This window comes from Balaenoptera ricei, chromosome 14 (assembly GCF_028023285.1).
Source record: "Balaenoptera ricei isolate mBalRic1 chromosome 14, mBalRic1.hap2, whole genome shotgun sequence".
Taxonomy (NCBI): Eukaryota; Metazoa; Chordata; class Mammalia; order Artiodactyla; family Balaenopteridae; genus Balaenoptera; species Balaenoptera ricei.
Genome location: NC_082652.1, coordinates 69,552,558 through 69,577,613, shown reverse-complemented (window position 1 = coordinate 69,577,613; position 25,056 = coordinate 69,552,558). Strand labels below are relative to the sequence as shown.

Below are 25,056 nucleotides of genomic sequence, written 5' to 3'. Positions count from 1 at the left end.
CATGATAGCAGCTCTGCAAAGGAGGAGCCTGGTCTGCTGTCACATAGAAGGATTGCTTCAGACAGAGCCACACCGGGCCATTGGATCAATATGATTGTTTATCTAGAGTTTAGTTCCTTTAGCAGATGTTTGATTAAGAGATGACTAGTTTTAAGTATTTATCCCTAATCTCTCATTAAGGACATTTTCCATATTGACCTGGCTGTGGAGTTTATGTATACAGGAAGTTTGAAGATCTCTGTGTGATATTAATTTATTTAATCTGTATTGGTATGAATATTTGCTGCCTTTTTGCCCCCCTTTTGTATGCCTCCAGTGCCCCAAATCTGCTTTCAGAAACAGCATTCGGTTTCTAATTGTAATTGTCTTGGAAACATTGGCATATTTTGCATTTCAATTTTACTTTTATTTACTGCAAATGATGATTTGGTAGTTGCCTGCTACCAGAACATCTGAGTCCATTTTTTTAACTAAACAGTACTGTGCATAGATGCCTATAAACACGCGGCAGCAGTTACCAGCCACCCCAGTTGCTTACCACCTCATTTCAGCTCTACATCAAGCAAATGGGAAAGATTATTCTTAAAATGTTCCGAAAAGTTTAGGAAATTGGAGGATGGAGGGATGGGAGGAAAGGAATTCTATTATAACAATCAGTGTGTTGCTTTTGGCAGGCGTGTGCTTGGCTGATTTCCTTTGTAGAAATAACACTGCAACAAACTGCGACAAACAGAGCTTTATGAATCCTTCATTTAATAGGTAATTGCCATGTGTTCTTCTTCTAACTGAGCCACTGTACCAGGCGTGGTGGGGGAAGGCACGATGAATGAGACATTTTCTCTGTTCTCACAGAGGTTATAATCTGGATACTCAAGATGCTTCTGATCTGCAGTGGTGATTGCTGAGGAAGTGTGGTAGCTGTGGTGCTGTTTCAGATCATGGCCATGTGTAGGGGACGCAGGCTTGAGGGGCCTAATTACAGGACGGTAGGTGCTGGCTGGCTCACCACAAGCCGGAGCTTTCCAGCAGAGGTGGGATAGTTCCCAGCTTTTCCTGTCTCTTCATCCTTGAGTGACAAAGAAACCAGCCTGCTTCAAAAAGTTATATTATTTTACATTTAGAAACAAATAAGTGTCTTTAAAAATATTTTAATAAAAATTTAAACTTGGGGGCAGATGTTGCCTTGAAATCTGGAGAGTGTGAAGTGTTTCTTGAGGGATGGGGAAGGAGTTTTGTTCTCTGGTAATGAAGCGTCTGACAAAGGCTTTCATTGATTCAGTGCATTTTTATTAAGTGCCTGGTTTGTACCAGGCTGAGAATGCTGTGATGAGCAAGGAGCACACAATCTAGGGGGGCCACAGACCTAACTTGGCAGTCTTGCTACCGGGTGCTCAGTTTCATGATCGGGTACTGTTGGGACAGAACGCAGGCTTCTTACCTGGTCTCTGGTGATCAGAGGTGGTTTCCTGGAGGAAATGGTGTCCAAACCAACCTCACTAATACATGTTGGGATTAATTCTTTTTTCAGGCTAATACTGTATTCAAAATAAATCAGAACCTTGTTTTTGTTTTTGTTTTGGGAACACTCAATACCTTTCTGTTGAGAACGAGTTGAGAAACTGAACTCCATACTCCAGCCATCTGGTATATTTTTCCAGGCTTGTAGTTGATCATTCTCCAGTGTTGATTAACCTCTGCTTCCCAGAACCTTCCAGGCTCTCTGTGACTGCCATGCCTTTGTGTACGCATTCCTTGTGTCTGGAAAGCCGTCCCTTTTTGTCTGCCCAACTGCCTTCTCTTCCTCCTTCAGGACAGACAGTCACTTCCTCCAGGATGCCTTCCTTGAGTGCTAATAGAGTAGGTTGGGACAGGGCCGGGCTTGATCTGCGTACTTCCTCTGCACCAAATAGTCTGTCTGATTCTTCATTCCTCTGTGTAGCCTGGAGGCAGAGGCAGCATCTTTCACAGAGCCCAGCATGTCCTGGGCACCCAGGCAGTGTTTGTTGAACAAGCAAATTCTGAAGCTTTTGAAGGTTATAGCCACATGTATATAATTGAAGCTCTTGGTTCCAGCTGGTTTTAAGAGAGTGTTATTGACTCAAGAAAGTAGAAGCACCAGTGAAACAGACTTTATGCATGTGGTCTAGTTATTAGCCTCATAAAACTCTTTACAGTCTTTTGCATTTTATATGTCTTTACTTTTATTTTTTGCCCGAGTAACCCATAAACTGAGTAATTCATAGTTTTCACTTCTTGCCAACTACTAATGTATATTATTAAATCTGACCACAGTGATTTATTAATTAGAAGTCTTTTGGTTATTAACAAAAATCAATTTGATTTAGCATATGTCAGAAAGAGGGGCTTATGTGATGAAGAGAAAGGGCTGTCTCATAGAATCCCAGATGAGAAACACAGCTAGGCTTCAGGAAGAACTGGTCCCAAGAGTTACAAGGCCAGCAGGAATCCTGAGTGTCCTTTTTGTTTATCTCTGCTGCTCAGTGGATAGAGGATGGCTTCCTGTAACCCTCAGCATGGCAGGCCAGTTCCAGCCATACGGAGAACCTGTCTTTCCATCTCAATTCCAAATTCCCCAAGACTCTGGCATAGCTTTTGTTAGATGCCTCTCTCTGATCCATCAGCTATGTCCAGGGAGTGGGGGTCAGGCTGAACAAGCCTGTCTGCCTCTGCTCACCCCTGAGGAGTAGGTGGGAAGGTAGAAGAAAGGGAGGGGGAGGACAGTAGACAGATCATATGAGGTCGGCAGACTCTCCAAAAATATCTAATACAGGGATAAAGACCAGGGACATGCAAACAGTTGACTGTAGAATCATTTCTAGGTACTTTTGGCTAAAAATTTTTCAATCTTAGGAGAAACTTAAAGATTACTTTGGAAAGATATTTATCTTTTTGAATATGAATATAATTTGAGATTCTTAAGGTAATGGCATATTCACGGAAGTAATTAGTTTTAGCTTTGTGTATATGTACAATACTTCTTACACATGATACTGTCTTCAGTTGCTGGGAGACAAGTTCTAGAGTAGCTCTAATAGAAATAAAAGGTTAGATTGGAATGTATTTGAAGTTTTCTAGTAGCCGTGTTAAAAATGTAAAATAAAACAGGTGAAATTAATTTTAACAGTATGTTTTATTTAGCTCAGTATATCCCAAATATTATAATTTCATGAACATAAAGATTAATAATGAAGTATTTTCTATTTTTAAAAAAATCTTTGAAATCTGGTATGTATTTTGTATTACAGTTCATCTCAGTTGGGACTGGCCACTTTTCAAGTAGTCAGCCACTACATGTAGCTAGTGGTTACCATATTGGACAGCATAGTTCTAGAAATAGCTAAAGTAATCCATTTTCTTTCATGGTTTCTCTAAAATTTTCTTGTCAAAAGCATTGGTGCTTATGGATTGTTTTCTTTTAAAAGTATTCTTCAGCAGCAACAGCAGAGAACCCTGGGAGGTAGGGGTTTTTAAACTAGCCCTTGAAAGAGTTGCCCATTTTGGAGGATTTGCTATGTGCCATGTGTGTTGGCAGAAAAGAACAAAATTTTTAAACCAGTCACCAGGCTGTAAAGCTGGTTCCTGTTCTTCCTAGACTGCTGATTCCTGGAATGTTACTTAAACTCCTCGGAAGCCTCAGTTTGCTTATCTATTAAAATAGGGTTTATAATTGTCCTGCTCATTAGAAGAGGTTCTCATGTGCTAATAAATTTGAAAGTGCTTTGAAAAACTTCTAAAGGGTTACACAAATGTAAAGCATTATTTTAATTTATTAACTGGGAAAAAAGCACTGCATTTTGGAATCAATAGTAGCTCATTTATTGAGGTTTTACTTTGTGCCGGGCACTGTTCTAAGTGCCTTATACATGTTACATAATTTAATAACAACACCTTTTGAAACAGGTACTGTGTTTATCATCTCTGTTTTATGTATGAGAAAACTAAAAGAAGGTTAAATGATCCCTAGGTTATATAGCTAGTAACTAGTTGAATTGGAATTGGAATGCACTTTTTTTCCTAAATTGTGGCAAAATGCACACAACATAAAATTTATCATTTTAGCCATTTCTAAGTGTTTACTTCTGTAGTATTAAGTAAATACATTCACATTGGTTTTTTTTTCTTTTAATAAATTTATTTATTTATTTATTTTTGGCTGTGTTGGGTCTTCGCTGCTGCACGTGGGCTTTCTCTAGTTGCGGCGAGTGGGGGCCACTCTTCGTTGCGGTGCGCGGGCTTCTCATTGCGGTGGCTTCTCTTGTTGCGGATCACGGACTCTAGGCGTGCGGGCTTCAGTAGTTGTGGGGCACGGGCTTAGTTGTTCCATGGCATGTGGGATCTTCCCGGACCAGGGCTCGAACCCGTGTCCCCTGCATTGGCAGGCGGATTCTTAACCACTGTGCCACCAAGGAAGTCCTACATTCACATTGCTGTTTTAGCTATCTCCATCGTCCATCTCCAGAACTTTTTCATCTTCCCCAACTGAAACTCCATACTCATCACATACTAACTTGCTGTCCCTCCCCCATCCCCCCATCTCCCTAGTCCCAACCACACCAATAGCAACCACCATTCTACTTTGTCTCTATGGATTTGACTACTCTAAGAACCTTATATACGTGGACTCATACAGTATTTGTGTTTTTGCGACTGGCTTATTTCACTTAGCATAATGTTTCAAGGTTCATCCACGTTGTAACACGTGTCAGAACTTTTCCTTTTTAAGGCTGAATAATATTCCATTTTATGTATGTACCACATTTTGTGCCATCATTCATCCATTGAAGGACACTGGTTGCTTCCGCCTTTTGGCTATTGTGAGAAATGCTGCCGTGAATGTGGGTGTACAAATATCAGTCCTTTTGGGTATATGTATACCCAGAAGTGGAATTGCTGGATCATATGATAATTCTATTTTTGATATTTTGAAAAGTTGCCATACTGTTTTTCACAGCACTTGCTCTGCTTTACACACCCATCAGCAATGCACGAGGGTCCCAGTTTCTCTACATCCCCTCCAACACTTTTTTTCCTTTTCCCTTCCCTCCCCTCCTCTCCCCTCCCCTCCCCTTCTTTTTTTTTTTAATAATACCATCCTAATGGTGTGAAGTAGTATTCACTGTGGTTTTGATTCATATTTCCCTAATGACTAGTGATGTTGAACATCTTTTCATATACCTGTTGGCCGTTTTTATGTCTTTGGAGAAATGTCTATCTGAATCCTTTGCAGATTTTTAAACTGGGTTGTTTGGGTTTTTTTGTTGTTGTTGAGTCAGAGTTTTTAAAAAATATATCCTGGCTATTAGTGCCTTATGAGGTATGTGATTTGCAAACATTTTCTCCCATTCTGTTGGGTTGACTTTTCACCCTCTTGGTAGTATCCCTTGATGTGCAAAAGTTTTAAATTTTGATTAAGTCCAATTTATTTATGTTTTCTTTTGATGCCTGTGTTTTTGGTGTCATATGTAAGAAATTACTGCTGAATCCACTGTCCTGTAGCTTCCCCAGTTTTTAAATCTAAGAGTTGTATGTCTTTCTCTCCTGTCTGTGTGTCAATTTGCATTGGCTTCTGTTTTTCTGTATATTTATAAATTATTGAAGCTTATGTCTGTGTTTTCTCTCTTTTCTTGCCTTGTTTCTTTTTTGTTGTTGTTGAACTATTTGAAAGTATTATAGAAAAATAATGGCATTTTTCTAAATAACTATAATCCTGTGATCAGTACTTCTTTGGAAATGGGCACATGAGGCCCCTGCCTTGTGCTCTGTGTTTGAGAATACCTTTCTCGAATTTTTCTAAGTCCCTCCAGCCCCACCTCTCCTCCCCGCCTCAATACCTAAAAGGCAAGGCGCCCCAAGTGCTTTTCTTTAGGAGTCTCATGTTGAGAATTATAGTAAGTTTTCTAATTACATTGAGAATAGAAGCTTTATTTTGCTGATATTATTGTTTACCACTGTACACCTTATTTTCCCTCTAAATTGTCTTTCTTGTCTTTATTTTTATGTATTCCTTTAACTGGTTAGTATGTACATCGTTAATGTTATAGTTATTAATTACCTTTCTTCTCATTTTCCAGTACCGAGTTGAAGCTCTTGGAGGAGGCAACCATTTCAGTCTGCAGGTCTTTAGGTAAGGAGGAAAAATGAATGTGTTTGTGTGTGTGTGTGTGTGTATGTGTGTGTGTGTGTAATGTGTATATATATGTATGTGTGGAGACAGTTATTTCAAAATTTCTGTTACAGATTTTGCTGGTGCAATGTGAATTGAATTGATGAAGTGATATATTTTTGTTGATGATGATAATTATAGTTGTACTAATAATTATATTCTTGGTGCTCATTGATGCCTCTAGAGGTTCTCATTCAGTTAACAGCAATGAGACACATGCTTGGTTTATTTGCAGTAGTGGTAACGGACTCCACCAAGCCATAGAGCTTATTCTTTTTACAAATTTTGAAATACTGAGAAAAACCCAAAATATTCTTTGTTTTGTAGTTGCATGTATAGTTCCTAGAGAATATGGACCATTCATGCTTTGCTTTGCCAACTGCACATGCTATATATGCTGTTGCTGGCTGTGTTAACTAGAATAATTATCACTCATTAATAGGAAAATATATTAGGAATCTTCTCAAATTAGTAATAACAACTTGGTGTTATGGTAAAGTGCATGGGCTCTGTTACTTACTAGCTGAGCTTTAATTTCCTCATCTAAATTGCAGGATTCTCATGAGGAAGAAGTCAGATAACATATGAAACATCCAGTATAGTGCCTAGCATCTCGTTATTATTCATTATTTATGTCAACGAATGTTACCTTTTTTTGGACCTCATTTCTCAAATACTTTACTTTCAAATTGGTAGCAGTTGGAAAGAAATGTATGTTTTAAAAAATGTGAATGATTATACTTGCATTTCATTGTTGCTTTGAAAATTAGAGATAACGTATCTGTGAAACGACTGGTGGACAGGAGCTTAATAAGTGATGACGAGCTTGTTTTTAAATCAAGCTTATGGATATGCTCCATGTAAGCTATGTGGCTAACTCCCATATAAGTTACTCTGCCAAAAACAGTCTTTGATGAAATATTTTTGCTTTTAAAAACAAATTATGTTGGTAATGATAGAGGTGGTATTATAATAGTTGCCTTGAATTTTGTCTGCAGTTATAACCATAGATTTGAGGATTTTGCGCTAAATAGAGCTGACTTTCAAAAACCTATATGACAGTTTGCTGAAAATTAATTTTATGTAACAGTGATATTAATGGAATTATTATGATGACGGTTTTTAACGTGACCTTGGGGTTTTACAAAAATAACATTTTAAAATTGGGAGTAATAGTTACTTATTAATACAATGTGGAAAGCATACTAAAATGTAAAAAAGGCAGTAATTGCTCATATTCCACAACCCTGACATAGCTATTGGTAATATTTTGCCTTCTGTTATTTATTCTTTGGATATACACTTACATGCATATTAAATACACATACTCAGTTATTTTAATCTGTGTTTTTCACTTGATATTATGTATCTAAGTGTGTCGTTCTATATTTAAAACTACTTTGGAGAATAGCAAAAAAATATATATATACATTTAATTCCCCAAATTCTAACAATATAGTAGTATAGTTAAAATTAAAGTCTTCCCATATTAAACAGTGTAGGAAATCACTGCTAATCTTTTGTGATAAGATCAAAATTTTATCAGTATTCTGTGTGTATGATTTATATGCACAATTTTATGTAAGTGGTATTATTTCTATGTTGTTTTCACTTAGCAGTATTCAGGAACTTCTTTCCACATTAATAGATATAAATGTCTATCAATTTTAAGGGCTATGTGGGTATGTAACAATTCTCTCTCTCTCTCTTTTTTTTTTTTTGGTCTGAAAATGTTTTCATTTTTCCTTCGCTTTTGGAGGATATGTTTGCTGGGTGTAGAATTCTAGGTTGGCATTAATTTCTTTCCATACTTTAAATATACCATTCTGTTATTTTTCTGGTTACTCTCATTTTTGTTGAGATTAAAGCTGTCAAAAAAAAAAAAAGCTGTCAATGTTAGTGTTGTTCCTTTGAAAACAATGGAATTTTTTTCTTCTGGATGCTTTTAAGTTTTTCTTTTTTGTCCTTTGGTTTTCAACATCTTAGAATATGCTGAGGAGTATTTTTCCTTCCTTCTCTCCTTCCTTCCTTTTTTCTCTCCTTCCTTCCTTTCTTCTTTCCTTCCTCCTGCCTTTCTTCCCTTTCCTCCCTCCCTCCCTGCTTGAGGTTTGTAGAGCTTGTTAAATCTGTGGGTTGATGTCTTTCATCAGTTTTGGAAAATTCTCAGCCATTATCGATTTATACCTTGTTTCTGTCCTATTCTGTCTCTCCTCTCCTTCTAGGGTCTCTGTTATATCTGTGTTAACATTTTCATTGTGTCGCATAGACTTGTTAGGCTCTCTCTCTCTTTTTTTTTTTTTTTTTTGTATTTTACTTTCTTTTTTACTTTGTCTCTGACCTTCCGTAGGCTATTTTTTTATTAATCTGTCTTTAGTTTACTAATCTTTTTTCTGGTAAACACATCTATTGAGATTTTTAAAATAAAATTTTAATTTCAGAATAGCTTTAGATTTATAGAAAAGTTGCAAAGCTATGTAGAGAGTTCCCATATAACCCTCATCAGTTTCCTCTGTTGTCAACATCTTACATTAATATGGTACATTTGTCACACTATGGAATCAATATTGGTACATTACTATTAACTAAACTTGACCCTTTATTCAGATTTCACTAGTTTTCCCAAATGTCCTCTTGGACTTTTTTCTGTTCCAGGATACTACATTACGTTTAGTCATTAAGTCTCCTTAACCTCCTCTTGTCTCAGATTTTCCTCAATTTTAATGACTTTCAGAGTTTTGAGGAATACTGGTAGAGTATTTCCAGAATGTCCCTCAGTTCGTTTGATGTTATTCTCATGGCTAGGTGGGGGTTATGGGTTTGTAGGTGGAAGATCACAGAGGTGACATGCTGTTCTCAACACATTATATGAGGGATACATGCTATTAACATGAGTTTCACTGATGATGTTGACCTTGATTATGTGGCCAGGGTTGTTTTTGTCCATTTTCTCCACTGTAAAGTTGTGCCCCTGCCCTGCTGTTGCCTTCATTTTGAAGGAGAGTTTTTCTGGATACAGAATTCTTAGTTGGCATTTATTTTCTCATATATCATTCTGTTGCCTTCTGATAAGTCATTTTTTTGTTACTGCTGTCAAGATTTTGTCCTTGCCTTTACAAAATTTTAAAATTTATTCTTTATTCTGCTTGGGGTTTGTTGATGTTCTTGGATACGTAGATTAATGTTTTTCATAAATTTGGGGATGTTTGTGGCCATTATTTTTGTTGGGCTTTTTATATTATCTTTATTACTTTTTTCCATGAATCTGCACATGAGGTTCTCAGGGTCCAAACAGATTTCTTATTAAGTATCTCACAGTGAATTTTCAGTGCATTTCCCCCACTTTTTCCTAGTTCTTACCTGCTAGGATAGTGCTTTGAGAGCCAGGTCAGTTGTTTTATGTGAGGAGGTGAGGTTTGCTCTGTGTTTGGCTTGTTTAATTCTTACCAGTTGTTTTCTGGGAATTGTCGCCTCTGAATCTGTATAGCAAGGTATTGGGTGGGACGATTAACATAAGTTTTCTGGTTGGAGTAGACAAAAGTACTTTCAGGCAGTTAGGCTTGCTAATGATCCATTGATTACCAAATAAAATTTTAATTCAGTTCTATAAAATTTGTAGTTAGTTAAAGTGTTTCCTGTTTTTTGGGGAAAAGGACTATCCTGACTCAGCCTTTTCATGAGCTTGTATCTTTTTGTATTTTTTCATGGGTATTTTATTTTTAATTCTTTATTTAAAAAAATTTCCCACTCATACAGAGGCAGACAGAATAATATAATGACCTCCTGTATGCTCATCTCCCAGTTTCAATCATTTTCAACTCATGGCCAGTCTTGTTTCATCTGTATCTCTCACCTATTTATTGACGTATAGATATGTACAGAAAAGTGCACAAGTGAAAAGTGTATACAAAACAAGAAGCATATCCTCACATAATTAATTTGACACAAACCTCTGGCATTATATTATTTCATCCATAGGTATTGTTATATGTATCTCATAATAACAATTTTTTAATGGAAAAAAATACCATTATCTACTAAAAACAATTTTTAATATTGCAAAACATCCACTGACTGTTCAAATTTCTAATTGTCTCAGTTTGTTTGAATCAGGAGCCAAATAACGTCCATACATTATTATCGGTTAATATGTCTTTACATTCTTTTCAGAGCTAGGTTCCTCCTGAATTTGTCTTGCCTTTTTTCCCCCTCTCAATTTTCTTATTGAAGAAAGTGGGTAGTAGAGTTTCCCACAATGTAGATTTTGTCGATTGCATCCTTATGGATTGTTAACATGCCTCTGTCTTCTATATTTATGGTATATTGGTTATTGGATCTTGGAGATCATGGGTATTTTAGTGAGATACTGGGAAAGGTTGTTTCAGGGGCTGGAAGCAAGGTCAACCTCTCACCCCAGGTGGAAATCCTCTTTATAATACCCTTGTCTGAGTATTACCTGGAATTTGCTTGAACTCCTGTGGAGATGGAGAATTCCTTTTTCACAAAGCCAGTTCAGTTAACAGATTGCTGCAAGTTCAAGCTCTAGAGGTAAATGAGTTAGTTTTCCATTATTGAAGTATTATCATTACTTGAATTTTACAGGTGAAGAAACTGAGGCATGGGGAGGTTAAGTAAGTTGCCAGGTGTCACACAGCTAGTCAGTGCTGGAGCTGGGCTTTGAACGTAGTCATGTTCTGTAGTCCAGTTCCACGTGCTTTTCTGCCTTCCTGTCAGATATCCCCTGTTCCTACTCTGGTCCTGAAGCGCCTTCAACTTCAATGTCGCATTTGATTTTTGCCAATTAAGTTTGATCCTGTTAAATTCCACTGAGGTATTTTGGAATATTGAGTCTACCATTGAGTATTGTTTTTGAAACATCATTAAGTGTACTTAATTTTATAAATTTATGACCCCATCTACATCTTGTCCAAAAGAGTACTATGGAAACTTAGAATGTCATCCACATTAAGACAGGGAGTTCTGTTTGTAAGTACCTTCTTAGTACCTGACACAGTGCTGGGCACATGTAAGTAGCTCCATGAAGACATGCTGAATGAATGAAAAGGGTACACAGAACTTTAATTACATCAGTCTAGTAGTCTTGGTTGTTCTTTCTAACAACACAGGGTTTTTTGTTATTTTAATGGCTAACCATAAAATTCAAATGATTACTTATAAAGCCATTCAATAATGAAGGGGCTGTTGAATGAACACAAGATTGTGAAGTTGGGATTCCGAAATATGGTTGAAGTCCTGTCAGCCTCAGCATTTTGTTTCAGTATTTTGTTTTGATTTACAATAGCTATGAAATATTAATTCACACAGAGACGCACTTGCGCACATTAACTGGTTTTTTTTTGTTTGGTTTTGTTTTTTTTTTTGGCTGCGTCGGGTCTTAGTTGTGGCACACGGGACCTTTGTTGAGGCATGCGGGATCTGTCGTTGCAGTGTGCGGGCTTCTCTCTAGTTGTGGCGGCACTCGGGCTTCTCTCTAGTTGTGGCCTGCGGATTTTCTCTCTCTAGTTGTGGTGCGTGGGCATGGTTGCCCCACGGCATGTGTGATCTTAGTTCCCCGACCAGGGGTTGAACCCGTGTCCCCTGCATTGGAAGGAGGATTCTTTACCACTGGACCACCAGGGAAGTCCCCTACATTAACTGGTTTTAAAAAAAACCGTTTGTCTTGAAATCTCAGCATAGTCTTTCATTAAGCTAAACCCAAAGCTTAAAAGTAGGAAATTTTTGATTCAGAGTGAAACTCTAACAATATCTAATCACGTGTCTATTCTGAATTCTGGAATCTGTACAAAACCTGCCCTAACTTAGAGCACAGGTTGCCCCTTGCTACTCACAGTGGGGCTCTCCACCCAGCAGCAATGGGCATCACCCGGGAGACTGTCACAGCTGCAGAATCTCAGGACTCACTTCACACATGCAGAATCAGAATTTAAACTTTAATGAGAATGCCAAGTGATTTAAATGCACATTAAACGTTGAGAAGCACTGTCAATGTCAGTAGTGTGGGTGGCCGTGGGATTCTGTGCTTCCAGCAAGCTCCCAGGTGACGCTTTTGCTGCTAGTCCATGAACCACACTTGGATGAGCAAGGTGCTATACATTTTATCACTATGAGAAGATTGTACAGTTACTTGCATCTACTCTCAAGCTGTGACACATACCCAGCAGATAGACCTGGGTTAATTGGACAGTTACTGAGCGCTAAGCAGGTGGGCTGTAATGGTGTACTTATTCCTATGTATATCTTTTCTTTACAGTTTTGGATTCTGAGAGGAGGTGGCTGTTTTCTCCTACAGTTTCTATTATTTCCATTTGTAAATCATTTTTCGTTGTTTAGAATTAAGACCAAGCAGCAGTTTCTCTCGTTGCTACTTTCCCCAATTAGGTTTGAAATTGACAATAAGGTTCATCCCTGAACAACTTCAATCTGACATTTGGTTTTATAAATGTTATGATATGCTCATTTTGATTTCAGTTCTTAACTTTAACTTTTAAAAACCTTTTCTTCTCTTGCAGTTGAAAACAATCCTCGAACAGGAAACCTTGGTGCACTAATTAAGGTCTTCCTGTCTAGAACCAAAGAACTAAAACTTTCAGCAGAATGTCAGAAGTAAGCTGGATGATTAAATCACACTCTCTCTATATTTAATTTATATTTAACAATATGAGTATTTTTCATTTATTGGTAGAAATAGGGTATGGTCTTAGAATTGTTCTCATTATTAAGGCAAACAGTAAAAGAGGTTTTAATTTACTGTCCAGGTCATTGTAGTGAGATTATAAATTCTGGAATCTGATTTCAGCATTTTAGACAATCTTTAGAAATATATCCTTTAAGAAGATTAATTGTGTAATTATTATTACAAAAAAGGTAATTTTCTCCCATTTCCAGTGCTGGTTGTATCTAATTTAAATACAATAAGTCCCCTACATATGAACCTTCAAGTTGCAAACTTTCAAAGATGTGAAAGTGTGTTTGCATATCCAGTCACGTAAGTTAGTTCACGTATCTGGCGTACATTGTCACATGTGTGCATGCTCTACAAGTGGTCGTGCTTTTGTGTACTTTACAGTACCGTATAGAGTACCGTAGTATCTTTATTTCAAGCCCTGGATGTCTGGAAGCAAGTGTAAAGGCAGCGGTGATGTAGCTGGTACTGCTAAGAAGTGCCAAGTGATAACGATGGAAACAAAAGTGAAAACAATTTTGAGAGTGGAGCGAGGCATGTGAAAAGTATTATAAACCTACTACAGTACAGTAGTATTTAGCCGAGTTTGTTAGTTGGGTACCTAGCCTAACTTTGGTTGGACTTACAAACAAATTGGACTTATGAACATGCTGTCAGAATGGAACTCGTTTGTATGTAGGGGACTTACTGCAATGACTTAGTGTATTATTTCATTCCACATTTGTTTCCTTTATTTCTTTCATATTAGGTGAACGAAGGTTCAGATTAGATATTATGGTTTTATATTTATATAGTGGAAGGTTCACCTTTTATGCACTCGAGCATTTTTTGAAACCATTTTTGGAGGGTAGTCTCTTAAAGGATTGCTCATTGCCCTGTTTCCAAATAATTTATATTGAATCCAATTAAAATTGTTGTGAGTCCATGATTATTAATACAAATAGCAGGTATTGTACTGTGCAGCTGGTGACGCCCCATTTAAAATTTTGGTTGTGGGGACTACCCTGGCGGTCCAGTGGTTAAGACTCCAAGCTTCCACTGCAGGGGGCATGGGTTCAATCTCTGGTCTGGGAATTAAGATCCCACATGCTGCAGGATGCAGCCAAAAAAAAAAAAATTTTTTTTTTGGTTGTGTATTTGCATATATTCTCTTTATGTTACTATAGTTTTTTTTTTTTTTTTTCATCCACTAATGGGGATTTTTTTTTTTTTTTTTGTATGGCTGTGTTGGGTCTTCGTTTCTGTGCGAGGGCTTTCTCTAGTTGTGGCAAGCGGGGGCCACTCTTCATTGCAGTGCGTGGGCCTCTCACTATCGCGGCCTCTGTTATTGCGGAGCACAGGCTCCAGACGCGCAGGCTCAGTAATTGTGGCTCACGGGCCCAGTTGCTCCGCGGCGTGTGGGATCTTCCCAGACCAGGGCTCGAACCCGAGTCCCCTGCATTGGCAGGCAGATTCTCAACCACTGCACCACCAGGGAAGCCCTATAGTTTTTATTTTTTCTATTTTTAGTTTTCTTTTCTTTGAATTGCCTGTGTATGGGGCAACTATAAAGTTAAGAACAAAGAGCAGTCATGCCTAAAGGAAAAAAATTTTTCAAGTCGACTCACTATGTAAAATACACAGAATGAAATATGAGGTAAATTATAGTAGATATCGTTGGTCCAGTGTCATAAATCATGAGCCATAAAAAAAAAGGTATGCACATTGTTCTAATATTACAAACCAAATGGGCAAAATGATTGAGAAATCAATGGACTAGAAATAAAGTGATTGTGCTCATGATTAAATACTGATTCTTGTGTAATTTTGCTCTCTCCTTTCTAGCCACATCTTCATTTGGCAGACACACAATGCTTTGTTTATTATTTGCTGTTTGCTGAAAGTGTTCATTTGTGAGATGTCAGAGGAAGAGTTACAACTTCATTTTACTTATGAAGAAAAATCTCCTGGCAGTTACAGTAAGTATTGCCTTTGAAGATGTTCTGGGATAACGTGCGTAACATATAAGGATAGAATTTGAAGAATTAGAAGTATAATTTTGAAAATTCTACTTTTCCTCATAAATTTTTTTTTTGGCCACGCCGCCTGGCACATGGGATCTTAGTTCCCCGACCAGGGATCGAACCCGTGAACCCGGCAGTGGAAGCATGGAGTCTTAACCAGTGGACCGCCAAGGAAGTCCCAATTTTCATTTTTAAGTGACCTGACACCATCACTCTTTCTTCCCCTATATTAATTTAAATGAGCTGAGACACTTATAATTTTTTGCTTTTTTCTCTTTTTTTAAATAAGGGGGATGGTAAGATTGAGACTTTTCTTTATTTTGACTTCTATGTATATGGGAAATAAAAATAAAAATCACAAATATTCCTTTCAGGAAACAAATGTCAATTTAAATACCATTACTAGGCCAACACATTATTAAGGGAGACAACCAATCAGAATTACAGATTTTATAAATGTTAAAGGTTACTTTCATAGGACATAACAGTCTCTGAGTCTGGGTATCTCTGGGACTCCTTGATCAGAAATAACATTTTTAAGTATAGTTTTATGATGCCAAAGTATATTGTCTTTTTCTGAAGATACAGGAAAAGGTTACCATTTTCTCCTGATATTGCCGAAATTTTTTTTTTCCCCAGTAGTTAGGAGGGCCTATAGTTTTCAAGATCAGCTGCTGGTGTTTCATTTCTTTTTTTGTGTGTGTGTGTGTGTGTTTTTTTTTTAATCAGTCATCAATTTTATACACATCACTGTATACATGTCAATCCCAGTTGCCCAATTCAGCACACCACCATCCCCACCCCACCGCAGTTTTCCCCCCTTGGTGTCCATATGTTTGTCCTCTACATCTGTGTCTCAACTTCTGCCCTGCAAACCGGTTCATCTGTACCATTTTTCTAGGTTCCACATACATGCGTTAATATATGATATTTGTTTTTCTCTTTCTGACTTACTTCACTCTGTATGACAGTCTCTAGATCCATCCACGTCTCAACAGATGACTCAATTTTGTTCCTTATTATAGCTGAGTAATATTCCATTGTATATATGTACCGCAACTTCTTTATCCATTCGTCTGTCGATGGGCATTTAGGTTGCTTCCATGACCTGGCTATTGTAAAGAGTGCTGCAGTGAACATTGGGGTGCATGTGTCTTTTTGAATTACTGTTTTCTCTGGGTATATGCTCAGTAGTGGGATTGCTGGGTCATATGGTAATTCTATTTTTAGTTTTCTAAGGAACCTCCATCCTCCATATTGTTCTCCATAGTGGCTGTATCAATTTACATTCCCACCAACAGTGCAAGAGGGTTCCCTTTTCTCCACACCCTCTCCAGCATTTGTTGTTTGTAGATTTTCTGATGATGCCCATTCTAACTGGTGTGAGGTGATACCTCATTGTAGTTTTGATTTGCATTTCTCTAATAATTACTGATGCTGAACATCTTTTCATGTGCTTCTTGGCCATCTGTATGTCTTCTTTGGAGAAATATCTATTTAGGTCTTCTGCCCATTTTTGGATTGGGTTGTTTGTTTCTTTAATATTGAGCTGCATGAGCTGTTTATATATTTTGGAGATTAATCCTTTGTCCGTTGATTCATTTGCAAATATTTTCTCCCATTCTGAGGGTTGTCTTTTCGTCTTGTTTATGGTTTCCTTTGCTGTGCAAAAGCTTTGAAGTTTCATTAGGTCCCATTTGTTTATTTTTGTTTTTATTTCCATTACTCTAGGAGGTGGATCAAAAAAGATCTTGCTGTGATTTATGTCAAAGAGTGTTCTCCCTATGTTTTCCTCTAAGAGTTTTATAGTGTCCGGTCTTACATTTAGGTCTTGAATCCATTATGAGTTTATTGTTGTGTATGGTGTTAGGGAGTATTCTAATTTAATTCTTTTACATGTAGCTGTCCAGTTTTCCCAGCACCACTTATTGAAGAGGCTGTCTTTTCTCCATTGTATATCTTTGCCTCCTTTGTCATAGATTAGTTGACCGTAGGTGCGTGGGTTTATCTCTGGGCTTTCTATCTTGTTCCATTGATCTATGTTTCTGTTTTTCTGCCAGTACCATATTGTCTTGATTACTGTAGCTTTGTAGTATAGTCTGAAGTCAGGGAGTCTGATTCCTCCAGCTCCGTTTTTTTCCCTCAAGACTGCTTTGGCTATTCGGGGTCTTTTGTGTCTCCATACAAATTTTAAGATGATTTGTTCTAGTTCCGTAAAAAATGCCATTGATAATTTGATAGGGATTGCATTGAATTTGTAGATTGCTTTGGGTAGTATAGTCATTTTCACAATATTGATTCTTCCAATCCAAGAACATGGTATATCTCTCCATCTGTTGGTATCATCTTTAATTTCTTTCATCAGTGTCTTATAGTTTTCTGCATACAGATCTTTTGTCTCCCTAGGTAGGTTTATGCCTAGGTATTTTATTCTTTTTGTTGCAGTGGTAAATGGGAGTGTTTCCATAATTTCTCTTTCAGATTTTTCATCATTAGTGTATAGGAATGCAAGAGATTTCTGTGCATTAATTTTGTATCCTGCAACTTTACCAAATTCATTGATTAGCTCTAGTAGTTTTCTGGTGGCATTTTTAGGATTCTCTATGTATAGTATCAGGTCATCTGCAAACAGTGACAGTTTTACTTCTTCTTTTCCAATTTGTATTCCTTTTATTTCTTTTTCTTCTCTGATTGCTGTGGCTAGGACTTCCAAAACTATGTTGAATAATAGTGGTGAGAGTGGACATCCTTGTCTCATTCCTGATCTTAGAGGTAATGCTTTCAGTTTTTCACCATTGAGAATGATGTTTGCTGTGGGTTTGTCGTATATGGCCTTTATTATGTTGAGGTAGGTTCCCTCTATGCCCACTTTCTGGAGAGTTTTTATCATAAATGGGTGTTGAATTTTGTCAAAAGCTTTTTCTGCATCTATTGAGATGATCATATGGTTTTTCTTCTTCAGTTTGTTAATATGGTGTATCACATTGATTGATTTGCATATATTGAAGAATCCTTGCATCCCTGGGATAAATACCACTTGATCATGGTGTATGATCCTTTTAATGTTTTGTTGGATTCTGTTTGCTAGTATTTTGTTGAGGATTTTTGCATCTATATTCATCAGTGATATTGGTCTGTAATTTTCTTTTTTTGTAGTATCTTTGTCTGGTTTTGGTATCAGGGTGATGGTGGCCTCATAGAATGAGTTTGGGAGGGTTCCTTCCTCTGCAATTTTTTGGAAGAGTTTGAGAAGGATGGGTGTTAGCTCTTCTCTAAATGTTTGATAGAATTCACCTGTGAAGCCATCTGGTCCTGGACTTTTGCTTGTTGGAAGATTTTTAATCACAGTTTCAATTTCATTACTTGTGATTCATCTGTTCATATTTTCTATTTCTTCCTGGTTCAGTCTTGGAAGATTATACCTTTCTAAGAATTTGTCCATTTCTTCCAGGTTGTCCATTTTATTGGCATAGAGTTGCTTGTAGTAGTCTCTTAGGATGCTTTGTATTTCTGCAGTGTCTGTTGTAACTTCTCCTTTTTCATTTCTAATTTTATTGATTTGAGTCCTCTCCCTCTTTTTCTTGATGAGTCTGGCTAATGGCTTATCAATTTTGTTTATCTTCTCAGAGAACCAGCTTTTAGTTTCATTGATCTTTGCTATTGTTTTCTTTGTTTCTATTTCATTTATTTCCGCTCTGATCTTTATGATTTCTTTCCTTCTGCTAACTTTGGGTTTTGTTTGTTCTTCTTTCTCTAGTTCCTTTAGGTGTAAGGTTAGATTGTTTACTTGATATTTTTCTTGTTTCTTGAGGTAGGCTTGTATAGCTATAAACTTCCCTCTTAGATCTGCTTTTGCTGCATCCCATAGGTTTTGGATCGTCGTGTTTTCATTGTCATTTGTCTCTAGGTATTTTTTGATTTCCTCTTTGATTTCTTCAGTGATCTCTTGGTTATTTAGTAACGTATTGTTTAGCCTCCATGTGTTTGTGTTTTTTACATTTTTTCCCTGTAATACATTTGTAATCTCATAGCGTTGTGGTCAGAAAAGATGCTGGATATGGTTTCAATTTTCTTAAATTTACTGAGGCTTGATTTGTGACCCAATTGTGATCTATCCTGGAGAATGTTCCGTGTGCACTTGAGAAGAAAGTGTAATCTGCTGTTTTTGGATGGAATGTCCTATAAATATCAATTAAATCTATCTGGTCTATTGTGTCATTTAAAGCTTCTGTTTCCTTATTTATTTTCATTTTGGATGATCTGTCCATTGGTGTAGGTGAGGTGTTAAAGTCCCCCACTATTATTGTGTTACTGTTGATTTCCTCTTTTATAGCTGTTAGCAGTTGCCTTATGTATTGAGGTGCTTCTATGTTGGGTGCATATATATTTATAATTGTTATATCTTCTTCTTCGATTGATCCCTTGATCATTATGTAGTGTCCTTCCTTGTCTCTTGTAACATTCTTTATTTTAGATTCTATTTTATCTGATATGAGTATAGCTACTCCAGCTTTCTTTTGATTTCCATTTGTATGGAATATCTTTTTCCATCCCCTCACTTTCAGTCTGTATGTGTCCCTAGGTCTGAAGTTGGTCTCTTGTAGACAGCATATATATGGGTCTTGTTTTTGTATCCATTCAGCAAGCCTGTGCCTTTTGGTTGGAGCATTTAATCCATTCACGTTTAAGGTAATTATTGATATGTATGTTCCTATGACCATTTTCTTAATTGTTTTGGGTTTGTTTTTGTAGGTCCTTTTCTTGTCTTGTGTTTCCCACTTAGAGAAGTTCCTTTAGCATTTGCTGTAGAGCTGGTTTGGTGGTGCTGAATTCTCTTAGCTTTTGCTTTCTGTAAAGCTTTTGATTTCTCCATCAAATCTAAATGAGATCCTTGCCGAGTAGAGTAATCTTGGTTGTAGGTTCTTCCCTTTCATCACTTTAAGTATATCATGCCACTCCCTTCTGGCTTGTAGAGTTTCTGCTGAGAAATCAGCTGTTAACCTTATGGGAGTTCCCTTGTATGTTATTTGTCATTTTTCCCTTGCTGCTTTCAGTCATTTTTCTTTGTCTTTAATATTTGCCAATTTGATTAATATGTGTCTTGGCGTGTTTCTCCTTGGGTTTATTCTGTATGGGACTCTCTGAGCTTCCTGGACTTGCATGGCTATTTCCTTTCCCATGTTAGGGAAGTTTTTGACTATAATCTCTTCAAATATTTTCTCTGGTCCTTTCTCTTTCTCTTCTCCTCTGGGACCCCTATAATGCGAATGTTGTTGAGTTTAATGTTGTCCCAGAGGTCTCTTAGGCTGTCTTCGTTTCTTTTCATTCTTTTTTCTTTATTCTGTTCCACAGCAGTGAATTCCACCATTCTGTCTTCCAGGTCACTTATCCGTTCTTCTGCCTCAGTTATTCTGCTATTGATTCCTTCTAGTATAGTTTTCTTTTTAGTTATTGTATTGTTCATCTCTGTTTGTTTGTTCTTTAATTCTTCTAGGTCTTTGTTAAACAATTCTTGCATCTTCTCGATCTTTGCCTCCATTCTCATTCCGAGGTCCTGGATCATCTTCACTATCATTATTCTGAATTCTTTTTCTGGAAGGTTGCCTGTCTCCACTTCATTTAGTTGTTTTTCTGGGGTTTTATCTTGTTCCTTCATCTGGTATATAGCCCTCTGCCTTTTCATCTTGTCTATCTTTCTGTGAATGTGGTTTTTGTTCCACAGGCTGCAGGATTGTAGTTTTTCTTGCTTCTGCTGTCTGCCCTCTGGTGGTTGAGGCTATCTAAGAGGCTTGATGGAAGGCTCTCTGGGGTTTCATTTCTTAGCATTAAAAGTTACAACCTGGAAAATAAAAGGGCATAATGGGATTATTAATAATTAAAATACGGGGAATGTGGTTTTGCACCTACCCTTCATGCTCGTTTCTCTCTTTCTCAAGGCAAAGTCACTGTTGCTTCTTAGTTTCCTGGGTTCATTTTTCAAAACACACCTCTGCCTTCATCAGGCTTTCTTGCCCACCTAGAGCTTTATACATTGAATATGTTTAATTTACTACCTTGAGAGTCAGCCTTCTATATTTGTTAAACATATACTGATGTTTAAATGGTTAGAGCTTTTAATCAGGATTGTATCTTGTATGTGTTAGTTTTGTTAATGCTAGGCTTTGTTTTTGTGGTACCAATAGTGCCAAAACATAGTTCTGTTTAGTAAGTTGCATTCCTTTTCAGGAAGTTCTGTCAGCAAGAATGGAGTGAATGTTTTTCCCCGTTGGGCCTGAGAGTATAGTCCAACCAGCATCTGCAAACCCAGTACTTTGTTTTGCATTATGTCACAAAAATTAGGCAAATATTGTGCTTTATTTAACACAATATCATTTTTATTTTAATATAAAATCATTTTTTTCCATTACTTACCATTGAGCAAATTGATGCACTTGAGAGATACACAGTGCTTATTTGGGGGCCAAACATCTTCCCACAGTACCCTCTCTGTACCTGCACTCCCCACTCATATCCAGGCTTGAGCAGCATGGTTTTGTTGTACATCTCAGGTAGCTTCATGTAGAGGCAGGACAAAAACGACACTCTTCAACCACGGCCACTTTATCAAGATGGTTGTCTCACTGAAAGAGCTGTCTGTGAGGTTTGGTAATTGGTGATTTTGTGTGCTGACAGACTGTCCTGTTCCTTTATCCAGTTGGCAATTCAGGATTTTATACATGCTCTTCTGTTCTTTTCATTTGTAGCTGAGCTGCTGTTTGTCCACCAGCTTAAGTCCAGTGAACATCTCCTTAAGGTTAAAGACTTGCTGTTTTTGGCATGTGTAATTATTTTCATCTTAGCCTTAGGTTGTTAGTTTGAGATTTCTACTTCTTATTACTAGTATAAGTTTTTTATATTTTCTGTCAACGTCTTTTTACAGTTTGTAAAAGTGTGATAAAATTAAATGATTGCACAGATACTGTTGAATGGGAAAAAATGGAACCTCACTCTGAAAACATCCATTTGTTAGCCAATATATGAATATCTGACTTAGGTGTGTAAAAGACTGTTCAGGGATAGGTAAGATACAGTGGTAAGGGTTGTTTGAAGGTTGAATTGACAAAAGTAGAGGAGCATCTGCAAACAATTGAGCAAATCAACCGAGGCATTTTAGGATTGTTGGGTTATTACAGCATACTGAATTTTTTGTTTATCCCAACTCACTGTAATACTGCCATGATCAGATGGATATTGCTGCCATATTCAGTGAAGCCATCTTTATGAGGGTAGTATGACTCTTAGTCCGCTCTCAGTTTGTAATTGAAATTTGTGAGGATTTCATATTTGAACATTTTCCTGTAGGCTATGTATGATGTGGTAGTAGATTGTTTGCCAGAGAGAATTTGTATCATTATGCAAACATAGCTCTTTCCACTATTCCATGCCTTCGAGAATAGTCAAGGGGACAAAGCCAGCCCTAGGCAAAACTGTGAAGTACTACAAAATTGTTTGCATTCTCCCTTTGCCTTCAATGCAAGTTTTCCTTTCCTCTGTCTTGGTATTATGTCCTATTTTTGCTGACATAATAACTGATATTTATTTTACATTTTTTATACATAAAGCCAATCTTTTAAGTCCTTAGAGGCCTAAATCTGTTGCTGGCTTCTGCAAACACTTATGGTAGCTTGTTTCCTTATGTCTTTGATGGTGCTGACTGTGAGCTTTTATTTGTTTGATCTTAACCTGAGGCCCCAAATAAGGGTAGGATTTGCATTTGCTTCTAAAGGGATCCAGGGGCTGCACCATAGGCCACTTCAGTCTTCTTCAGCAGTTCTCGGCTTAATGTGGCTCTCAGGTTCAGCTTCCCAGTGGCAAGTCTGAAGACTTAGTCTCCCAGTAGCTGGCTTCATCCTCAGGGACACCCTACCCTTAGAGTTTGCTTATTGCTCAGTGTTTTACTCTGGATTCAAGCCACGGTTTGTTTGCTTGTAGCTGTGGTTCTTTTTGGTTATGGTGCTGGGGTCCTTGGAGGTTTCCTTTACTTTGTGGAAGCCCATCAGTGCACTAAAGAGTGTATTTTAACCAAGAACTCGTTGTTTTGTACAGGAGGGCCCTTTGGAGTAACTACTCCACAATACTGCTGCCAATTATAGTTTCTTTACAAATATTTTTAATTTTTTAAATGAGGGAAGATAACCTTAGGAGATTGAGAGACTGAAGGTAAAAGCAAAAAAAAAATAAAAAGGTGGGGGGCGAGAAGCTGTAAAAAGGTCCAGGGAAGTAAGAGGCACTAGGATCTGGAGCACAGAGAGGGAACACAGGTTTGCTCTGGAAGAACGTGCCGCCTGTGTCCCTGAGCGGGCAGGTGTCAGGGGGCTGAGGAGGAGGGGGAGGAGGAGGAAGAACTGCACCTGCCGAGAGCTGGGCAGAGCAAGACGTGTGGGCCTGAGGAGCCTGGGAACCAGTTAGCACAGCTTTGTGCAGAGTAGAAAGAGACTAGGCACTTGTCAAGTCCAGCTAAAAGGCTTGCTTGACTACGTTTCCTTGGTGCAGAATAGTTCAATACATATTTATTTTTAAAAATCATTTATTTTGTAGGACTTGCTCTCAAGCATAGTAGATTAAACATAGATGATCATCTTTGCTTTCTCCTGAAACCCCGATAAAAGATCAGTAAAGGGATTTTTAATAAGTTATGAATTTATTAGGTTAAAGAGAAAGAGAGGGGGGCACAATGTTTTTTGGTTTTTTTTCTTTTTAAGTCTATTGAATTTGTTACAATACTGCTTCTGTTTTATGTTTTGTTTTTTTGGCCGCAAAGCATGTGGGATCTTAGCTCCCCAATCAGGGATCAAACCCGCACCCCCTGCATTGGAAGGCAAAGTCTGAACCACCGGACCGCCCGGGAAGTCCCCACAATATTAGTAACATTTTGCAAGTTGGAAAACTGAGTGATGCTGAGCTAAACTGACCAGTGGAAGCTGGGAGCTCAATGCCTTCAGGGTTGGAGAACTTCAGAGAAAAGCCAGTTCTTGCCACAGAACCCTGGAGATGCTTAGGAATTGGAAGTGCCAGGTGTCTCTGAAGGCAGACAACCAGGGGGATTGATGGAAAGATCTCTCCCCTGTCATGTACAGTCATGGGACCACCCCTTCCCCAGTTTAGTACTAAAATCTGCTCTCTGTAGAGGCTGGACCAATGGGGCCTCCCTTTTTGAGCTCTTGGGCACAGTGGAGGCAGTGGTGTACCGAGAACAGGGTTAAGAGAAAAAGCTACAAAATGGAAGAGTGAGGCATCTTGACTTGGCTTCTAGAATGCTAGCACTGGGGTTTTACCCACCCCACTTTCTTTTCTGCCAGGAGACGAGTGGATACTCTTCTGGAGAAAATGAACCCAAAACAGGGAAAGACTTATAGAAACTGACATTTAGGTGCCCCTCAATGAAGCAGCTCACAACCCACCTGTGGGAACCACCACATGGCAGGCTGTGCTGTTTGTCTCCCTCTGGCTGGTAGATGGGGAGTCAGGGATCCCATACAGGTGAGAACACTTATAATTTGTGAGAGACCAAAACAAACAGAAGAAAAAAATTATATGAGATGGAAATTTATGGAAAAAAAATCCTTAATCACACCTCTTCAACACAACCAATTTCCTTTTCATTCCCCTCTGGCTTAAAACCTTTTCGAAACTGTTTGGAATTACCTTCCAAATCCGTGTTGTATTTGTTTTACTAAATGCAGTGAAGGTAAATCTCTCTCCTTTGAAAGTAGCTTTGATTTTTTCTCATGGCCGAGGTGCTTTGGCTCCCACGATGGCAGGGCTTTACTGCTCTTTCCTCCGCTTGAGCTGGTCCCTAGGGCCTGGGGCCGCTGTCGCTCAACAGGTGAACCAGAAATTGTATTGTGGGGGGAGGTGAGTGATTTTGGTTTTATTTTTGTCTTAATATAAAACTTAATAGTTTAATCTCATTAGTTATAGATAAGTAATGCAAAACCCCCCCAAAAAACTCCACGATAGTTGAACAATGTGACTCAGAGAAAAAAGAAAGCGCAGATTTATTCTTTTAAAATATTTAGCGTATAAGATCTGTAATCTGACTTTGCAGAAGAATAAAGTGCTTCTGGGGACTCCTGACTTGTTCTTTGGTTATTTAATAGGTGATAGTGGGATTCACGATATTTCTTTCT

General features: G+C 37.9%; 1 protein-coding gene across 2 annotated transcripts in view; it reads left to right on the top strand.

Moving 5' to 3' along the window:
• DYM (dymeclin) overlaps positions 1 to 25,056 on the top strand; it is a 385,794-nt gene that overhangs the window by 48,921 nt on the left and 311,817 nt on the right. For both annotated transcript variants that reach the window (XM_059893759.1, XM_059893758.1), the window contains exons 3-5: positions 6,093 to 6,145; positions 12,712 to 12,805; positions 14,709 to 14,842. In XM_059893759.1, coding sequence (XP_059749742.1) covers positions 6,093 to 6,145; positions 12,712 to 12,805; positions 14,709 to 14,842 — 281 coding nt within the window. The remainder of the gene's footprint in view (positions 1 to 6,092; positions 6,146 to 12,711; positions 12,806 to 14,708; positions 14,843 to 25,056) is intronic.